The sequence below is a fragment of the Crocuta crocuta genome, unplaced genomic scaffold, assembly GCF_008692635.1.
Source record: "Crocuta crocuta isolate KB4526 unplaced genomic scaffold, BGI_CrCroc_1.0 scaffold4, whole genome shotgun sequence".
NCBI classification, from domain to species: domain Eukaryota; kingdom Metazoa; phylum Chordata; class Mammalia; order Carnivora; family Hyaenidae; genus Crocuta; species Crocuta crocuta.
The window spans coordinates 4,191,108-4,209,516 of record NW_027529996.1 but is presented as its reverse complement, the minus strand read 5'-3'; the positions used below and the strand labels follow the sequence as shown (position 1 = coordinate 4,209,516).

Sequence of the window (18,409 nt, the reverse complement as noted above, 5' to 3'; positions counted from 1 at the left end):
TTTAAAAAATTTTTAATGTTTTTTTTTAATTTTTTTATTTCTGAGAGAGAGAGAGAGAGAGAGAGCAGGGGAGGGTCAGTGAGGGAGGGAGACACAGAATCCAAAGCAGGCTCTAGGCTCTGAGCTATCTGTCAGCAGAGCCCGACACGGCTCAAACTCATGAACTGTGCAATCATGACCTGACCTGAGCCGAAGTCGGACGCTTAACCGACTGAGCCACCCAGGTGCCCCTGGGAAAGTTTTTCAAATGATAGATATTTCACCTAGAAATTCTCACATTCACTCTTGCCCCTTTAGAAGGTGTACCCAAATCTCCAACATGGAGTGGGGAGGGGACTGAGAGAGAAACGTAATTTGAAAATCCTTCTCAGAGTATTCTAAAACAGGCCAGCCCCAACCCAGCTGTTAAGTACTAGAAGTATAGGACTAATTCCATTTCAATCAAAGCCATGTTGGTGATAATTCTTACCTTCCCCTTCCATCCTATAATAGCTGTTGGGTAACATGTTGCCAACACAACAGGTATACTATATTCCATCATTTTCCTTCCTGGGTGTATAGAATATGACAGATGGAAGTCTATTCAGCAGAGTCCCGGGGTGTTGTAAGGTATTCCTGCTAGTCCAGACCTACCAGTTTAGCTAAACTCTTTAATGCAGACTAATGGTTTTTTTTTTTTTTTTTTTAACTGTTTGAGAATTGTGAGGATATGTAATTTTTTTTAAGACTAAAAGCAAAAAGGTGAATCTTACAAAGTTCTTCCAGTATAAGCAGGTCCCCAGTCCAGCCAGTTGTGGATTAGTGCACCTGCCAAAAGTTGTGTTTCAGAGGAAGGGTCACTTGGGAGCGAGTAGAGACTTTTACTGAACTCTCCACTCACCTCACTTGTACCTGATATTGATTCCTTATTGGACCCGAGGGGTTGAGGCAGGTCTCAGCTGTGGACACTGGGGAGAAAGAGCAGCAAAGACATTACTTATATGAGTTTTGGCTTTCATTCCGGTCAGGAGTATTAGTTAGTAGCCCTATAGGAAAAAAAAAAAAAGTGATCCTTAGAAGAATATCCATTATACTTTAAAGAGCTTGGAAAAGGCGTACTCCCCAGCAAAGTGAAGAGTGATAGCCACAGGTGGAGTTACACTGGAGGGAAGGGAATCACATGGCTCACCCTCATTAATGTTAATAGATAGCTTCATCTACACACCAGTGAGAGAAAGAATCTGTTGTGAATTGAACTATTTTCAGTCCTGATGGTTGTTAAATTAATATCTTCTTAAGCAGTCAGGTTATGCTCAACTATACCTTAGGGGAACTGCCAGCTGCTGTGAAATCACTCCTTAGAGTAGATTCTCCAGGGTTCCTTCTAGCCTACAGATGCTACATCAGTTTGAAAATTTATTTCTAGGAGGCCAGTTCATTATCATATATCTTTCTACTGTTCTCACATCTACTACTTTCAAACTCCCCAAACAGTTAAGAAAATAAAACTTATGTGCTTCTTTCTTTTTCTTATTCCCCTTCCTTCCTTCCTTCCTTCCTTCCTTCCTTCCTTCCTTCCTTCCTTCCTTCCTTCCTTCCTTCCTATAGTTATACACTAAGGTTAGCAAACTCTAAACTTGGAACTAGTTCTTTTTGCACAATTCACTTTCTTTGTTTTTTCTTTTTTATTCCTCTCTCAGGTGATGATACATTGAAATTATGGGACATTCGACAGTTTAATAAGCCACTTTTTTCAGCCTCGGGTCTTCCTACCATGTTCCCAATGTAAGTAACGTATTTTAAATAATTGATAAACGTAAGAGAATGGAAAAGAAATATCTTCACCTTAATGTTAATTTATATCATATGTTTTTTAAAAGGGACATGAAGAGAATTTAAAATCTCTTCTTGAATATGCATTTTATTTTTCCTTTTGATTTGCACATTTTTCAGACCTTAAAATTCTTTTGAGGTTGAAATGATGTATGTTCATGTGTTTGTATGTGTGACTATATGTGTATACACACATAGGTCTTGGAGCAGTAAAAATATTTTAAGGGATTGAGTTGTTCTTTTAATATGTATAAATGACAGGGTAGGCCTCCGTATTTGTTGTCTTTTAAAATCTGAATCCCATTCCATTAAAGCAGTTTTTCATAGTCACTGAACATTATTATATATTGTTTTCTCAATTTTTTCTTATCTTCATTCCAGTCAATAACTCAGTATCCTTCACTTGTTCAGAGTATTCTGCTCAAGGTAGCTGAACACTGTCCTCAACATTTTCTTAAGTTGACAACTGAAGCACATAAAGATTTTTCTGAGGCAGCTGAGGTGGGATTTGAACTTTAAGTCCTACAGTTTGTTAAGCAAAGCTTTCTCTTTATGTAGAAATAAAATTTCACATCTGTGTTAAATAATGACCAACAGGGAGAGCGTGAAGTTGATGGAGGCGCCAAGTTCAGGAAACTGTGTAATAATAGCAGAGCACTAATTCTAGCGCGGTCCATTGCCCATGGCATTTATCTGTTAAAACAAACAGATGGACAAACAAACATGAATTTATAGATGATGAGACTTTTTTGAGCTATTACGCCTGCTACAAGCTATGCTAACTGCATGACTTCTTTGGACCATGTCTTAGACTGTTCGCAATCAGGTGTCCAGATCTCTAATAACAAGGGCTGTTGAATTCTAGCCATCAGTCAGGTTCCAGCGGTCCAACCTGCTCCTCATTTCATGGTGCTTGACTTGACAAAACTCAAATTATTTGGGGATGGTAGTTAGTGGTGATAAAAAACATAATTCCAAAACTGGACAAAATAATCACTACTTAGACATTAGTCATACAATGTCTATTTGTCTATAGCACTGTCGATGTCTATATTGAGTTTTTCCCACACTTCCTTTACATTAAAAAATACAGTGTGTAGAAGTTAAAAGCACACATTCTGAAATCAGACTGCCTACGTTCGGAGCCCAACTGCACCACTTACTTTTGTGGTCTTGGGCAAGGTTTATTTAATCGCTCTCTGCCTCAGTCTCTTCATCAGTAAAATGGGAATAATAGTATCCATCTAATAAGATTATTGTGAAGATTAAGCAAAAAAATAATAATAAGTGCTTGACTTACTATAAGCCCTCTTTAAGAGTTACTTCTTATTACAATGGTGGTGTTTATATTTTATTTAACTCACTGTTGTAGAGTCACAAGCTTATGCTTATACACTGTTTTTGTCTATAGGACTGACTGCTGTTTCAGTCCAGATGACAAGCTCGTGGTCACTGGGACATCCGTTCAAAGGGGATGTGGCAGCGGCAAACTTGTTTTCTTTGAGCGCAAGACTTTCCAAAGGGTGTATGAAATAGACATCACAGATGCGGTATGTAAATTCTTTTCTCCTCAGCCTTGAGAATGAAGTGAAGTTTGCCTCTTAATCATCTTTTGTTTTGGTTTTAGTTTTTAAATAGAACATAAGCCCTGGCCCTTACAGTGCAATGGTAGTTGCTCTTTTTTCTCCAACACAGGAATTATTAGACTGTTGCAGACTGACTGATCTACCCTTTCCCTTCCTTTGACCCAGTATTTCCTATGGGTCTGTCACACTTCAGTCAGAATTTCAGCTGGGCTGGGATGTTTGCCCCTCTTCCAACCAGTTTGAAGAGAGCAGATGCTAATCTAATCATCATGTAGGCTATAGAAGGGAGTGTCCCACAGTGTACATGTTTGTGAAGATTCAGGGATTGTGGACAGAAATGAAAGTTATGCCCCCTGAAAGTGATGAATTGTGTCATCGTTTCTGAAACCATGAAATCTTTGACAGAATTTGGCTTTCCAGAATTGTCATTGCTGTAAGGCTGAGCTTCTGTTGAGCTCAATTTCTGTTTAGTTATTTGGGAGCTTAAAACATTTCAGATTTAACTTCTGCTACCTAAAAAAAAAATTAATTAGTTTTCTTTACATATTTATATAAGCACTAAAACACTAGCATGCATGCACTGACTCATTGATTCATTCATTCCTGTCCTGGACTGGAGCTGTATGTAATGCAGTAATAGTAAAGTTTCCCAGAGGAAAATCTGAATTCCTTTATAGTCTTTTAAAGTATGTATTATTATTTCGATAGTAAGGTAAGTCATTGTTATTTTCTGAGTATGAAACAGACCAATTAGTGTCTGTAAGTTTCCTTTGGCTCACTGTCAAATCCTTTAGCAATATCCTATATCTTAAACAGTGCCCTTATGTAGGCTTCCCATTTGTTTCAGCTCTTTGTAAACAGTTGGGACATATTATGTACTTAAATGATTCAGACAGTTGAACAACTGTTTTTAAATCACCAGTAAAAAGCTCATATCTCTAATGTTCTAGTATTACTATGGAGTCTTAATTTGTAGGCCCTAAATTTGAAACCATGGTATAGTTAGAGACAATGAGATAACAATGAGACCAATTCTAGATGAGTACTTGGGTTTTATAGATTCTAATCTCATGACATAATTTGAAATGAGCCAGCAGTAATAAGAATTATTTTGGGGAACAGCCAAGAGCCAACTAAAATGCTAGAATCAAAGAAAACACTCTTGACTCGATCAACTTTAGTCTCAAAAAATGAAATTATTATAATTGGTTGTTCCAGAAGTAAGCTGTGTTCTGTTATGCCTCTCAGTGACTATACATTTTAGGATTACTCATGATGTGTGGTTTTAAATTATAATTAAATTTGAAATCTAAATAAATTAAGGGATGTATGATTGCACTTTTAAGACACACTAGGTTTTTGTAGTGTATGGAACATGCCGTTTGCTGTGTTGTTCTGGGTTGCTCTTCTAGCTAGATCTTTTTCTTCATAGTCCTTACAGCCATTGCATCTGTTATATGTTTGTGTGTTTTATCTGTGTTCTTCCTCAAGATGTAAGCCCACTAGAGCAGAAATTTTGTTGTGTTCTCTGTGATATCCTCAGTGCTTAGAACTGACAGACACATCGGTTGTATTTAATCAATAGTTATTGAAAAAGTGAATGGTATACTGGAGAAGCATATATAATGCATTCTATAGAGCACAGGTGTATATTTGGAGAGTGAGGCAGGAGAGAAGTATCTAGAGATGGAAAAGTAACATGATCATGTATACCTTCATAATAAGGTGAGTTTATCTTTGTTTGTTTATAGCAAAGGAATGACACAATCAGATTTACGCTTTAAAACCATTCATTTTTACTGAAGTGTGAAGGGTAGATTTATAAGGTTTGGCATTCATTTGTGTATGAAGGCTGAGGTTTATTACTTGGGAAACTGGGTCAGTGTTAGCTCTGAGATTAAAAAAGAAAGAAAGTAAAAGAAAAGAAAGCAGAATTCAGAAGAAATACAGTGCATTGTTGATAGGTTGAGCTTCAAAGGCCTGCAGGATGTCTGGGTGGAGATAGTAGGCAGATAGGTACTTGAGTTTGGTGCCTAAGAGGAAGAAGACACAGTTTTGGGAGAAATATTTACAGGTTATAGTTGAAATATTGGCTACTGATTAGTCTAAGGCACAAAGGATGGAGAACATGAGCCCTAGGAAACCTGAATGTTTAAGGCATGAGCAAATGAAGAGAAGTTAACAAAAAGGAACGGTCATTATGTAAATGGAATATACCGTACATTGAATCGTGTTTGGAAAGTCAGAAAACAGATTTTGAGATCCATATTAATAGATGGGTGAAAAGAAAACTACAAATAGGGACAAAGCCATGGCACTTTAAACAGGTCTTTTACATAATTGATTTAGGATTGGTTTGCATTTTTGTTGTTAAATCAGACAGCATTGGTTTTTTTTAATGTTTGTTTATTTTTGGGGGGGGCACACAAGCAGGGGAGGGGCAGAGAGAGAGGCAGAGAGAGAATCCCAAGCAGACTGCGCACGCTATCAACACAGAGCCCAACTCAGGCTCTAACTCCCAAACTAAAACCTGAGATCATGACCTGAGCAGAAATCAAGAGTTGAACACTTAACCACAACTGAGCTGCCCAGGCAGCCCTCAGACAGCATTGTTTTTGTCTTCATAGTAAGTAGAATGTTATGTTAAAGGAACTTCAAAATGTCCCTTTGATTTATTTGCAGAAGTTTTAAGTCTTCTTGGAATGTAAGAAAATAAGTGTATTCTTTGGAATGGATAAAGAGGGTGGACATTTTGTTAGAAGGGCCAAAAATGTCTCTTCTTTTATTGTGATTCTGTCATTAAAAGCCAGAATAGTCATTTCTTTTGGAAATACTGCACTCTGCTGTGGTAAGGTACTTACTGTGTTGAGTTTTAATTCACATAAAAGGCAACATCTCATCCTTACTCTCAGCATTTAGTGGTTTGCTTGCTTGACTAGGCACAGACAACGGTGGCTTGAGGTCTGTCCTCGATGAGTCCATTTACTTGAGTAAAATATGAGTGATTGTATTCTCACATCCTCCTATAAAATAAAATACACCCTAGCTCATTCTATTTAGAATGCCAAGCTCAGCACGTATATGGAACCAAACAATGTTTTCAGTCGGGGATGTTAACAACTATACAGTTTCCTAATAACTAAAAGTTATACTATAACTTTCACATAAATAGCTTTTAAAAATATAAAAATTTCATTTTCCATATTTATTTTTTAAACAAACATAAAGGAAAAACTGGTTTTAATTCCATTCTCTGTGTCATATGCTCTGAAAATTTTTTTTCTCTATTTAGTGTAGAGATACTCTTCACAAGGAGATGACAAATGTTTCTTTAACATTTACTATTTTTATTATCTGATGTTCATTATTTTTAGATGTTTCTCTGTAGTCCAGTTGTGTTTCCTCACCTTAAAAAAAGTGCATATTTCTCATTTATCATCCAATTTTTTATGATTCAGGTAGTGTGCTTAGCCTCTTCTCTAAGATAAATTCCAGAATATAACTTGAATCTTGAGTTTATAAGCTCACTTTAGTTTTGTGTAAGATGGGATTCTAAGCTTTTATATATTGTGTAAAAAGCTACCATTACTCTATTTTATGTAATCAAAGTATAGGAGAGAAAGAATGAACGTATAATTTGGAGGTGATGTATCAATTTTTTAAAAAATAATTATGTTTGGAAGAAAAATAGACATTTTCAAACCTTTTCAAAGTTCTAGTTATTTCAGGAGATGCCCTGACATAACATTATGAACTATTCTTAGTAATTTTTCATCAAACTATAATTTGTTATAAAATGACTAACAGAATTTCCCTCTTTTTTAACTCATATAAATCAAGGGACATGGTTTATACAATTATACTAACATATTACCGTTTATACTCTTTAACCCAAGCGTAATAGAATAAAGTTTTTTGACCTGGTATTATTTAAGATAGTAGCCTCTTCACCTCAGGTGCTTTTGGCAATAATTTAACAGAAATTGGGTAAAGAGGGAAAAAGTGAAAAGGAAGGAGCTCCTGGGGAGCTCAGTCAGTTAAGCATCCAATTCTTGGTTTTGGCTCAGGTCATGATCTTACGGCTCATGAGTGCAATCCCCGCAGCAGGCTCTGTGCTGAATGTGTGGATCCTGCTTGGAATTCTCTCTCTCCCTTTCTCTCTGGCCCTCCTCTGCACTCTCCCCCCACTCCTCAGAAAAAAAAGTAAAAAAAAAAAGTTTAATAAAGGGTAGAAAGGCAAAAAAATAGAAATTTCATACTTGATCCTGACTGCTCTTCTGATTTGTTTGTTAGCTTATGTACTTAGGTGAGGGACCTCTGTTTCTAAGAACATTGGCTGAACAAAGTGAGGAATAGAAAGAAAGAAAAATAAACTTTTATTTGGGCTATAGCATCTAGCAAACTGATCTGGTATATGGTCACTTAAGGGAAAGGAAGGGAAATTTGCTTTGATATTTTCAACTAGATTGCTTTATTTCATTCATTCATTTTCAACTAAACTGCTTTAGATATTTCAAAGTTGATTGAGAAACCTAGTATCAACATAAGAAATACAATAGTAAAGGTCTTTTATGGAAGAAAAAAGTTTCATTTGTGACTATAACATATTTTATTATCTTTAGGAACATTTTTTAACCACCAAAGAGAATAGATAGCAAACAGCAAGGATTATCTTAGGTTTTTGCTTCTTTTCCACCATTACTTGTTCTCCAGAATATCCTCTTTTATTTATGAGAAATGAAATCTAGATTATGCACATCTCATTTATGTTCTTTAAGAAAGAAAACTCAGAATGTCAAGTAATTGGTATCATCAGTTTGATGTCTTACTGTTAATTTTTTTCATGGTCCAACTCTACAGTTAGAAAAGTATATATTCTGGATCTGTCTTCCTGGGGCTTTATCAGTTACTTGCATCTTCATCAAATGGAGGAAAGTAAAATTTAAAAAAAGACTTTTCTGTTTATTATTAATATTAACTCTGGCCTTCCTCTAAAAGATAGGGAGAACTTGTAGGTTTTCTGCTAGATTTATTTATTTACTAACTACAGGCTGTATTCCTGCCCCTTATTATCATGGCTATTGGTTGAAAAATATATAATTATTGTTAAAATTATATTAATTAAGTTACAGCATTTATATGTACCAAAAGAAGGAAAAATATCTTATTTAACACCTATTTATCTTATTATAGAGATAGCCTATACGATACACTAAAGAGAAAGTGGGGTCAATATTATGTACAAAAATGATTTCTTTCGAACAAAAATTTTTATAAACATATCAACTATGTTTCCCTCTTTATTTAATTAGGTGAAGTTCTGATGGGAACTTGAGTTTACATTATTTTTCCTTAACATGCAAGATCTGATTTCTCATATATATCAATGAGGACTATACCAGATTCACTTTTGGGTTTTTTAATTTCTTAGAGTGTGTGAGTGCAGGGGCAGAGGGGCAGAGGGAGGGAGAGAAAGAGTCTTAGGCAGACTCCATGCTTAAGATTAAGAGTCTAATGCAGGACTTGATGTGGGACTGGATCCTACAACTTTGGGATCATGACCTGAGCCAAAATCAAGATGTCGACGCTCAACCAACTGAGCCACCCAGGTGCCCCAACTTTTTGGTATTTTAATGTATTTTTCTGGTTATAAATGTAGTACATATTAAATCTAAAAACCTGACAATGTAGAAAAGATAACTAAGAAAGTAAGTATCATATCTAATCACATCACACATAGATTATTCCCAATATGACATTTAAATTAATAAATTTTGATGTCCAGGAAAATTGCTGTATTTGTTAACCTAAAGAATGACCTATAATCTAAAATGAAAGTATTACCGCTTTCACTTCACATAAAACATTTTGTGTTTTTCTTAGGAGAGTATGTTGATATTTTAAATCCAAAGAGATTGAAGGGAAAGAATAAATGGATATAACAAGGCCATAAAATAATGGACCCATCACAAAGCTAGCTAGCTATTTATCTTAATTTATAAGTGTAGGGGACATGCTGACCATTCCGACTACAGTCATCCTCCATTATTTGTACATATGTAAGAGAGCAGAAAGGTCATTCAAATTAATGGCTATTCCAGAAGTCCTTAGAAATGGCTTTGGAAAGTATCTTTGTTCTTAAATTTGAGTATGGATATAACTACTCTGGAAATTCACTTCAAACAAATTAATGAAGCTAAGCTTGTGATAGCTGGTCTCTGGAGAGTTGAGCAACTCCTCTGTTCTTTTGTTTCATACTGGTAATGGACTAATGATCTGTCTTACTGATGGAAGGTTCCAGCGCAGGCAGAATTGCACCTCTTTAAATGTTTTCTAGCAATAAAGGAGTCAAGCAATGTCTTTGCCCAGCCAGGATCATACAGGTAATAGTACACAGAGGGAACCGGAGCTATTGGCAGTGCAAATGCCAACTGAAAATAAACTCTAAAGAAAGACTATATTTGGCATTTCTCTGCCTTCTAAAATACAGTGAAACCTTCTTAATGTGAAGCTCAGGGGATGGAAAAAATGAGCTTTGAGTTTAACTAGCTTTCCATTATCTGATTTTTATTAAAGAACTATCAGGCAGCTGGTTGACTAGGGAATAGCAGTTGCTTTGAATTATGTATTATTTTGCATAAAGCAGCATCAGCTTAATGAAATTTTGCTGCAATTAATTTTCTTGGGAGGATTAAACAATGCAGATTCTAGATGGATACTGATTAACATATTTGTACTTAATAAAATATGTGTATTTCCCCACAGCCAAGTGATAAGACAGTACTTATTCACCATAGGTCTTTGGAGCATTTGCTCTTTGGAAACAGGAAGGCAGGGTACATGAGCACTGGTTGTTTCCTGGTTTTCCATGATGTATGAATATTTGATGAAGAACTTGGGAGTACGTAGAAAATAATGGAGTTTTCATGTAAATCTGCCAGAACCATGGTTCTTTCTCTAGCACTACCTTTTTTAGGGTCAAGAGCTGATTTCCAGGATGGCCATCAGGACAGTGTCTTATTGTCAGGATGCACAATGATCAGCACCTACTACTTTCTGTAGGAGTATTTTCTTTAGTCATTGAAGAAAAAGTATGCCATTGGGCTATGATAAAAAACAATATTTCATTTTGGCTGCTTCTCTGGTTTGGATTACTAAATTATTTCTTGAAGCAAGCCCCATACTTCTGAGAGTTCAGTTTATGCATACTTATGAGAGTCCAGTACCTGGACCGGGGTGCTTGGGTGGCTCAGTTGATTTGAGTGTCCAACTCTTGATCTTGGCTCAGTTTATGATCTTACAGTTCATGAGTTCAAGTCCTGCATTGGGCCCCTTGCTGAGCATGGAGCCTGCCTAAGATTTTCTCTCTCCACCTCCTCTCCTTAACCCCTCTCCCCCACACTTTCTACAAATATATACATAAACACACACACACACACACACACACACACACACACACACACACACACACACACACACACCTCAGCTGGAGTCCCCTACCAAGTTAGCTGTTAGCTTCACAATGTCTGAGTATCAGTATCAGTAAGACTTGGTGAAATTGCTTCTCATTGCATGTAAAACTATCATGTTGTGGATGCTCCCAGACAGTAGCTTCAGGATTTGAAGAATACCGTTGAGTGCTCATCATGCAAATAGAAAAGAAATCCCTGATTTTATGGTAATATTTGCGTTATCAACTCTTTCAATGTTTTAAGTAAGGAAAACTGAGAACTAGTTTAGTGCTGATTCATTGTTTTGGTTTTTGAAAATTATACAGTAAAATTTATATTTTTAAAAAATGTCCAGTTCTGTGATTTTTAACACATGTGTGAATTTATGGAGCCACCATCAACACAGTCAGGATGCAGAACAGCTCCATCACCCTCAAAATACTCCCTTGTGCTATACTTCTGTGGTCACTCACTTGCTGCCTCCTGCCCTACCCCCCCCCCACTCCTAACCCCTAGCATTCACTGATCTGTTCTCCACTGTAGTACTACCTTTCAAGAATGTCTTCTAAATGGACTCATACTGTATGTAACCTTCTTAGACCAACATCTTTTGGCAGAATCCTTTTGAGACTTATCCCCAGGTCATGGTGTATATTGAGTTTGTTGTTATATTTTTTTGCCAAGTAGTATTTCACTGTGTGGGTATAGCACAGTTTACTACAGGACATGTCATTGTTTCCAGTTTTCAGAGATTATGGATAGAGCTACCATAAGCATTCATATATAAGTTTTTGTGTGAACATAAGTTTTCATTTCTCTAGAGTAAAAACCTAAGAGTGGCTTCCCAGGTCATACAATGAGTGTATGATTATTTTTAAAAGAAAATGCCAAGCTGTTCTTCAGATTAACAGTACCGTTTTGCATCCCCACCAATGATGTGTATGTTTTCCATTTGCTCCACATCCTCACCAACACTTTGTGTTGTTGACATTTTTTATTTTATGCATTCTAATAGGTGTGGAATGGTATCTCGTTGTGGTTATAATTTGCATTTTTCTATTGGCTAATAATGTTGAATATCTTCATGTTCCTGTTGTCCATTATTATCCTCATTGGTGAAACATCAGTTTTTCAGATTTTTTGGAATTTTTAAAATCAGGTTTAAATCAGGTTGTTTGTGACCTTATTGTTTTTCTAATGTTTTATTATTATTTTTGAGAGAGAGAGAGAGAGAGAGAGAAAGAGAAGCAGAGAGTTAGGGAGGGGCAGAGAGAGGGAGACAAAGAATCAGAAGCAGGCCCCAGGCTCTGAGCTATCAGCACAGAGCCCTATGCAAGGCTCGAACTTACCAACCCTGAGATCATGACCTGAGCCGAAGTTGGACCCTTAAGCGACTGAACTACGCAGGTGCCCCACTGTTCTTACTGTTAAGTTTTGAGAGTTCTTTATATATTCTAGACACCAAGTTCTTTTTAGGTTAAGTTCATTTTAGGATATTTGCAAATATTTCCTCCTAGTCTCCTGCTTATATTTTTCTTTTTCTTGTGTCTTTTACAAAGCAAAAGATTTTAATTTTGATAAAATCTGATTTATCAGTTTTTTCTTTTATAGAGTGTACTTTTGGTGTTATGTCTAAGAACTCCTTGATTGACTCCAAGTCACCCAGATTTTCTTCTAAAAATTTTATGCCTTATATTTAGGTCTGGTGGTCCAGTTTGGGCTAAATTTGATGTAACTGAGGGAGGCATTAGGTTGAGGCAGGGCCCGGACTAAGGCCAGGCTCAAGCACAAAATTTAAGGAGGTACCAAAAAACTCAGTAATCTAGATAAATGACATTTTAACGCAACATTATAAAAAATGAAAATTACTACAAAAAATCCAGGATGAATAAAATACCACTGTTTTAAACAAAAATAGGATAAATAACAGTATTGTGCCAAGCTGTAATAAAGCTTAAGGCAAAAGGAAAGCTGAGTTGGATTCACCTGTCCTTTTCAAAATTTTGATATTTTATGCATCACAGATTGGATATGCAGGATAGAGAAAGTAACATAGAGTGAGGGAAATAGTAAATTCACTTCTATTTCAGTGATGCTTTGAATTTGGGACTAATTCCCCAATCCACCCATACTATTTACTTTTCAGAGTCCTTGAATAAATAGATATTCCATGCCTTCTGTCTTATATAGCGATGTTCAGAGGGCGAGACTGAGTGGAATGTTTCCTCTGTCTCACCCAAAACCAGTTCTGTTCTTTTCTTTTTTTTCTTTATTAAAAAAATTACAATGGTAATGGAAAATACATAATGAGATAGTACAGATGGCAGCAGATGTGCCTAGGAGGAAGCTTCTAAGATTCCTGCACATTTGTGAGGACATTCATATTGTAGGAAATAAAATAATGTCCTTGGTCCTGGTGTGAGTCTCTTCTCTTACTCTGGTTTTGTGTTCCCTTGACATAATTGTGCCACAGGCAAAGCTATTGGCTTTTACTTAATTAGCTGCCATCTGGCATCAAGCATACATTGTTGAGTTTTCAGTATTATCTTCCAGAATGTCTTCTTGCCTGAGAATTACAGCTTACCTCTTCTATATGAAATTTGACTTGGTTTTAACAGAAGATTTTGCAGCCCTCCCAAAGATTTCATTCCTGTTGTTGAAATCTCTTATTATCCGATCTTTTTTTTCCCTCTGTACTTTAGCCTCACATTCGTATGCTTAGAGCCCACATCCTTTACTCCAGTCCTCATAGAGTTGGAAAACAGCTGGCCAACATCCTCTGTTTCCTCTTATAAAGTTTCTGTTCAATCTTCTCTTGTCTAAGAGAACCAAACTTAGTTGGGTTTTTTTTAAAAACATTTCCTTGTGGGGTCATATTTTCTCAACATTTCTCTTATCTCTGATACTGTCTTTTCGGCCATGCTCTTCTTTGAAATAATGGTTGCTATAGGAATTCACATTCAAAATCTATAGTGAAATGTCTTTCCTGTAATTATCTATTTGAGAATCTGTGTGAAATGATCCCATTTTTGGAGTTATATTGAGTTGAAGTGGCAATCACATGCTGCTTTAGACTTCATAAATCACTGAAAGCAAAAGAATGAGGACCAAAAGGAGGGCTTGTTCAGTTTAACAGTTTACTCATTTTCTAGTGGCATTTAACCCTGTAACATTGCTATATTAAAAGGCATCTGCTACTTATTGGTGTCAGCAGTTTCAAAGAAATGTTTTCTGTTTACTGTTTTGCTTCCATTTCTGGACCAGCAAAAAGAGTAGCAAGAGCCGCTATTACCCTTTCAATTAAACAGAAACATTTTTTTCCTTCCCTACATGAGAGTTTGGTACTTTATTTAATTGGTATTTAAACTTAGTTATATTTTGGGGCGCCCGGGTGGCTTAGTCGGTTAAGCGTCCGACTTTCGCTCAGGTCATGATCTCGCGGTTCGTGGGTTCGAGCCCCGCGTCGGGCTCTGTGCTGACTGCCAGCTCAGAGCCTGGAGCCTGTTTCAGAGTCTGTGACTCTCTCTCTCTCTGACCCTCCCCTGCTCACGCTGTCTCTCTCTCTCTCTCTCTCTGCTAGAAATAAATAAAACATTAAAAACAAAAATAAACTTAGTTATATTTCCTTGTATAGATACGATTGCCATGAATGACAAAACTGGATGAAGAATTATCCACTTGATAATACAGCCCTGAACGAGAAACATACTTGACTCCTTTATAAAATACCAGAAAAAGAGAACTTGATTTTGTAGATGTTTGAAGGTGTTCGAATGACACACTATTCTTTATACAATGTGGAAACATATAATGCACTAATGACTAGTACTCTGTTGTCTAACCCCAGTACCGTATTATGTCCCACTGATATCAGACCAGTGAAGGACTTCATGTCTTATAGAATATTCTGTGACTATTTTTCCTCTCCCAAACTGAATTTGATGAATGATCTTTGGTAACAAGTTTTCCAGGTGTTCTGTTGGAACTCTGGCCAAACTTCCACAATTATATATAGTGTGAGGAAAAAAGAGGTCTGTAATTAACACATATCCCAGGATAGTGGATTTTTTTTCTTTTTTGGAGTGATAGATAATGCTATGTCATGAGTGAGGAGGGGTTGCAAGACCCCCAAAGGGCTTAAGTAAGAGAGTATGATTAGTAAAACATCTTTACCCATACTATATTAAGATAAATAGTGCTTTACATATCCTATATAGTTCATTTTTTAACACTGACCTTTTCCTTTATTTGGGCGGAGGGGGTTGGGGGGGTTACATACTTGATTTCCAAGATCTAATTATGTATATTTCTTATCTTGGAGTTAGGGATTTAATAGCTATCCACTTGTGCTTTGTTTATTCAGATAAACAGAGGATGTATGATTATTTTCTTTATGCTCATCTCTGTCTTTTTTAAAGTTTTAATTCCAATGTAGTTAGCATACAGTATTATATTAGTTTCATATGTACAGTATAGTGTCTTAACAATTCTTCACATTTCTCAGTGCTCATCAGGAGAAGTACACTCTTAATCCCCATCATCCATTTCACCCATCTTCCACCCACTTCCCCTCTGGTAATCATCTGTTCTCTATAGTTAAAAGACTCTTAATTCTGATTTGTCTCTTTTTTCTTTGCTGGTTTGTTTTGCTCCTTAAATTTCACTTATGAGTGAGGTCATGGTATTTATCTTTCTCAGACTGACTGACTTCACTTAGCATTATACCCTGTAGATCCTTCTATGTTGTTGCAAATGGCAAGACTTCATTCTTTTTAATGGCTGAGTAATATTTCATAGTATGTATATACCACATCTTCCTTATCCATTCGTCTGTTGATGGGCACTTGGGTTGCTTCCATAATTTGGCTATTGTAAATAATGCCGATATAAGCAAAGGTACGTATATCTTTTTGAATTAGTGTTTTCATTTTCTTTGTGTAAATACTAGGTAGGGGAATTACTGGATGATATGACAGTTATATTTTTAATGTTTTGAGGAACCTCCATTTCCTCAAAACTGCACCAGTTCGCATTCCCACCAACAGTGAGTAAAGGTATATTTTTCTCCACATTCTCGCCAATGCTTGTTGGTTCTTGTGTGTTTGATTTTACTCATTCTGACAGGTATGACATGATATCTCATTGTGGTTTTGATTTGCATTTCCCTGATGATGAGTGATGTCGAGCATCTTTTCATGTGTCTCATGACCATCTACATGTCTTCTTTGGAAAAACGTCTATTCAAGCCCTTTGCCCGTTCTTTCATCAGATTGTTTTTTGGGTGTTGAGTTATATAAGTTCTTTATCTAATTTGGATGCCAACCCTTTATCGGATATGTCATAGGCAAATATCTTCTCCCGTTCAGTAGGTTGTTGTTTAGTTTTGTTGATAGTTTGCTGTGCAGAAGCTTTTTATTTTGATGTAGGGCCAATAGTTTGTTTTTGCTTTTGTTTCACCTTGCCTTAGAAACCTATCTAGAAAAATGTTACCATGACCAATGTCAAAGAAATTCCTGCCTGTGCTCTAAGATTTTTATGGTTTCAGGTCTCAAATTTAGGTCTTTAATCCATTTTGAGTTTATTTTTGTATGTGGTGTGAGGAAGACATCCAGTTTCATTTCTTTTGTATGTAGCTACCCAGTTTTCCAGCACCATTTGTTGAAGAAACTGGTTTTTTCCCCCATTGCATATTCTTGACTCTTTTGTTGAAGATTAATTGACCATATAATTGTGGATTTACTTCTGGACTCTCTATTCTGGTCTACTGATTTATGTGTCTGTTTTTGTGCCAGTACTATACTGTTTTGATTAGTGCAGCTTGGTGTAGTATGTCTTGATAATCTGGGATTGTGATACCTCCAGTTTTGTTCTTCTTTTTCAAGATTGTTTTGACTATTCGGGGTCTTTGGTGGCTCCATACAAATTTTAAGAATTCTTTGTTCTAGTCCTGTGAAGAATGCTGTTGGTATTTTGATAGGGATTGCACTAAATCCATAGATTGCTTTAGGTAATGTGGACATTTTAATAATGTTTTTTTCTTGCACTCCATGAGCATGGAACATCTTACCATTTGTTTGTGTCATCTTTAATTTCTTTCATTGCTGTTTTTTATTTCAGGGTAAAGGGCTTTCACCTCTTTGGTTAAGCTTATTTCTAGGTAATTTATTATTTCGGGTGCAATTTAAATGAGATTGTTAATTTCTCTTTCTGCCACTTTATTTTTTATTTTTTTTGTTTTTCTTTTTTTTAATAGTTTATTGTCAAGTTGGTTTCCATATAACACCCAGCTTATTTTTTTTTTTTTTATGTATTTCAGAAAGAGAGAGAGACAGCATGAGCAGGGGAAGGTCAGAGAGAGAGGGAGATACAGAATCTGAAGCAGGCTCCAGGCTCTGAACTAGCTGTCAGCGCAGAGCCTGACATGGGGCTCGAACCCACAAACCGTGTGATCATGACCTGAGCCAAAGTCAGACACTTAACTGACTGAGCCACCCAGGTGCCCCATCTGCCGCTTTATTATCAGTGTATAGGAATGCGATGGATTTCTGTATATTGATTTTGTTTCCTGTGACCTTACCAAATTCATTTGTTAGTTCTAATAGTTTTTGGTGGTCTTTAGAGTTTTCTATATATAGTGTCATGTGATCTGCAAATAGAAAAGTTTTACTTCTTCTTTATCAACGTGGATGCCTTTTATTTCTTTTTCTTGTCTGATTGCTATAGCCAGGGCTTCCAGTACTGTGTTGAATAAAAATGGTGACAGTGAATATCTTTATCTTGTTCCTGATCTTAGGTGAAAGCTCTCAGCTTTTCACCATAGAATATGATTTTAGCTGTGGGTTTTTGATGTACAGCTTTCGCCATCTCTATTTATAAATAAAGAAGGATAAAGAGGCCTGGGTCTGTGTAGACTAGATTGAGAGACATGGCCTGAGGTAGTGCTTTGGAAGATTTTTCTCAACCTGGTGCCCATAATGATAATATGTGGTATAAACCAAGAAGGCTACTCCTTGCTGGAACTGATTTGTCTAAGGCTCTAGTGCCCTAGGCCCATTTTAGTCCCGATGAGCTCCCTGTCTCTGCACACCTGCAACCATCCTGTGCCCACCAGTGAGAGGCTCTGCCATAATTGTAGGACAGTGCCTCCAGTAAGTGCTGCTTCTGTGTGGATCACTGTGGTGTGGGGCCTCTGGGATATTTGCCTGGTGGGCTACACCACAGGTGTCACTCATCCTGTGGACTCCAGCTTCCAGCCTCCTGTTTGTTTCCTGCTCCCAGGCTGTTGTCAATAAGAGTAATTACCAGATTTTCTTCAGTCATTATCTGTGCTTTCTTTGCCTTTATAAATTCTCCTCAAATAAGTGGATTGGAGTGAACTAACATTTAGTGTTTTGAATTAGATGAAGAAAATTGTATTTAATTTTCTTACCCAGGAGACCTTCCATTTTCTCTGAGAACTTTTTCTCGTGATGAAATTCTTTAGGCATTTTTATTATCAGATACAGATGTGATTCACTTAGTGCCAAGGACAACTACCAGGTTTCAGATTGTTGTTGCTTT

At 36.6% G+C, this 18,409-nt stretch overlaps 1 protein-coding gene across 1 annotated transcript in view; it reads left to right on the top strand.

Annotated features, from left to right (window-relative positions):
• Positions 1-18,409, top strand: part of WDR70 (WD repeat domain 70) — a 272,504-nt gene that overhangs the window by 221,746 nt on the left and 32,349 nt on the right. Inside the window, exons 12-13 of the mRNA XM_077763475.1 lie at positions 1,680-1,764; positions 3,224-3,362. Coding sequence (XP_077619601.1) covers positions 1,680-1,764; positions 3,224-3,362 — 224 coding nt within the window. The remainder of the gene's footprint in view (positions 1-1,679; positions 1,765-3,223; positions 3,363-18,409) is intronic.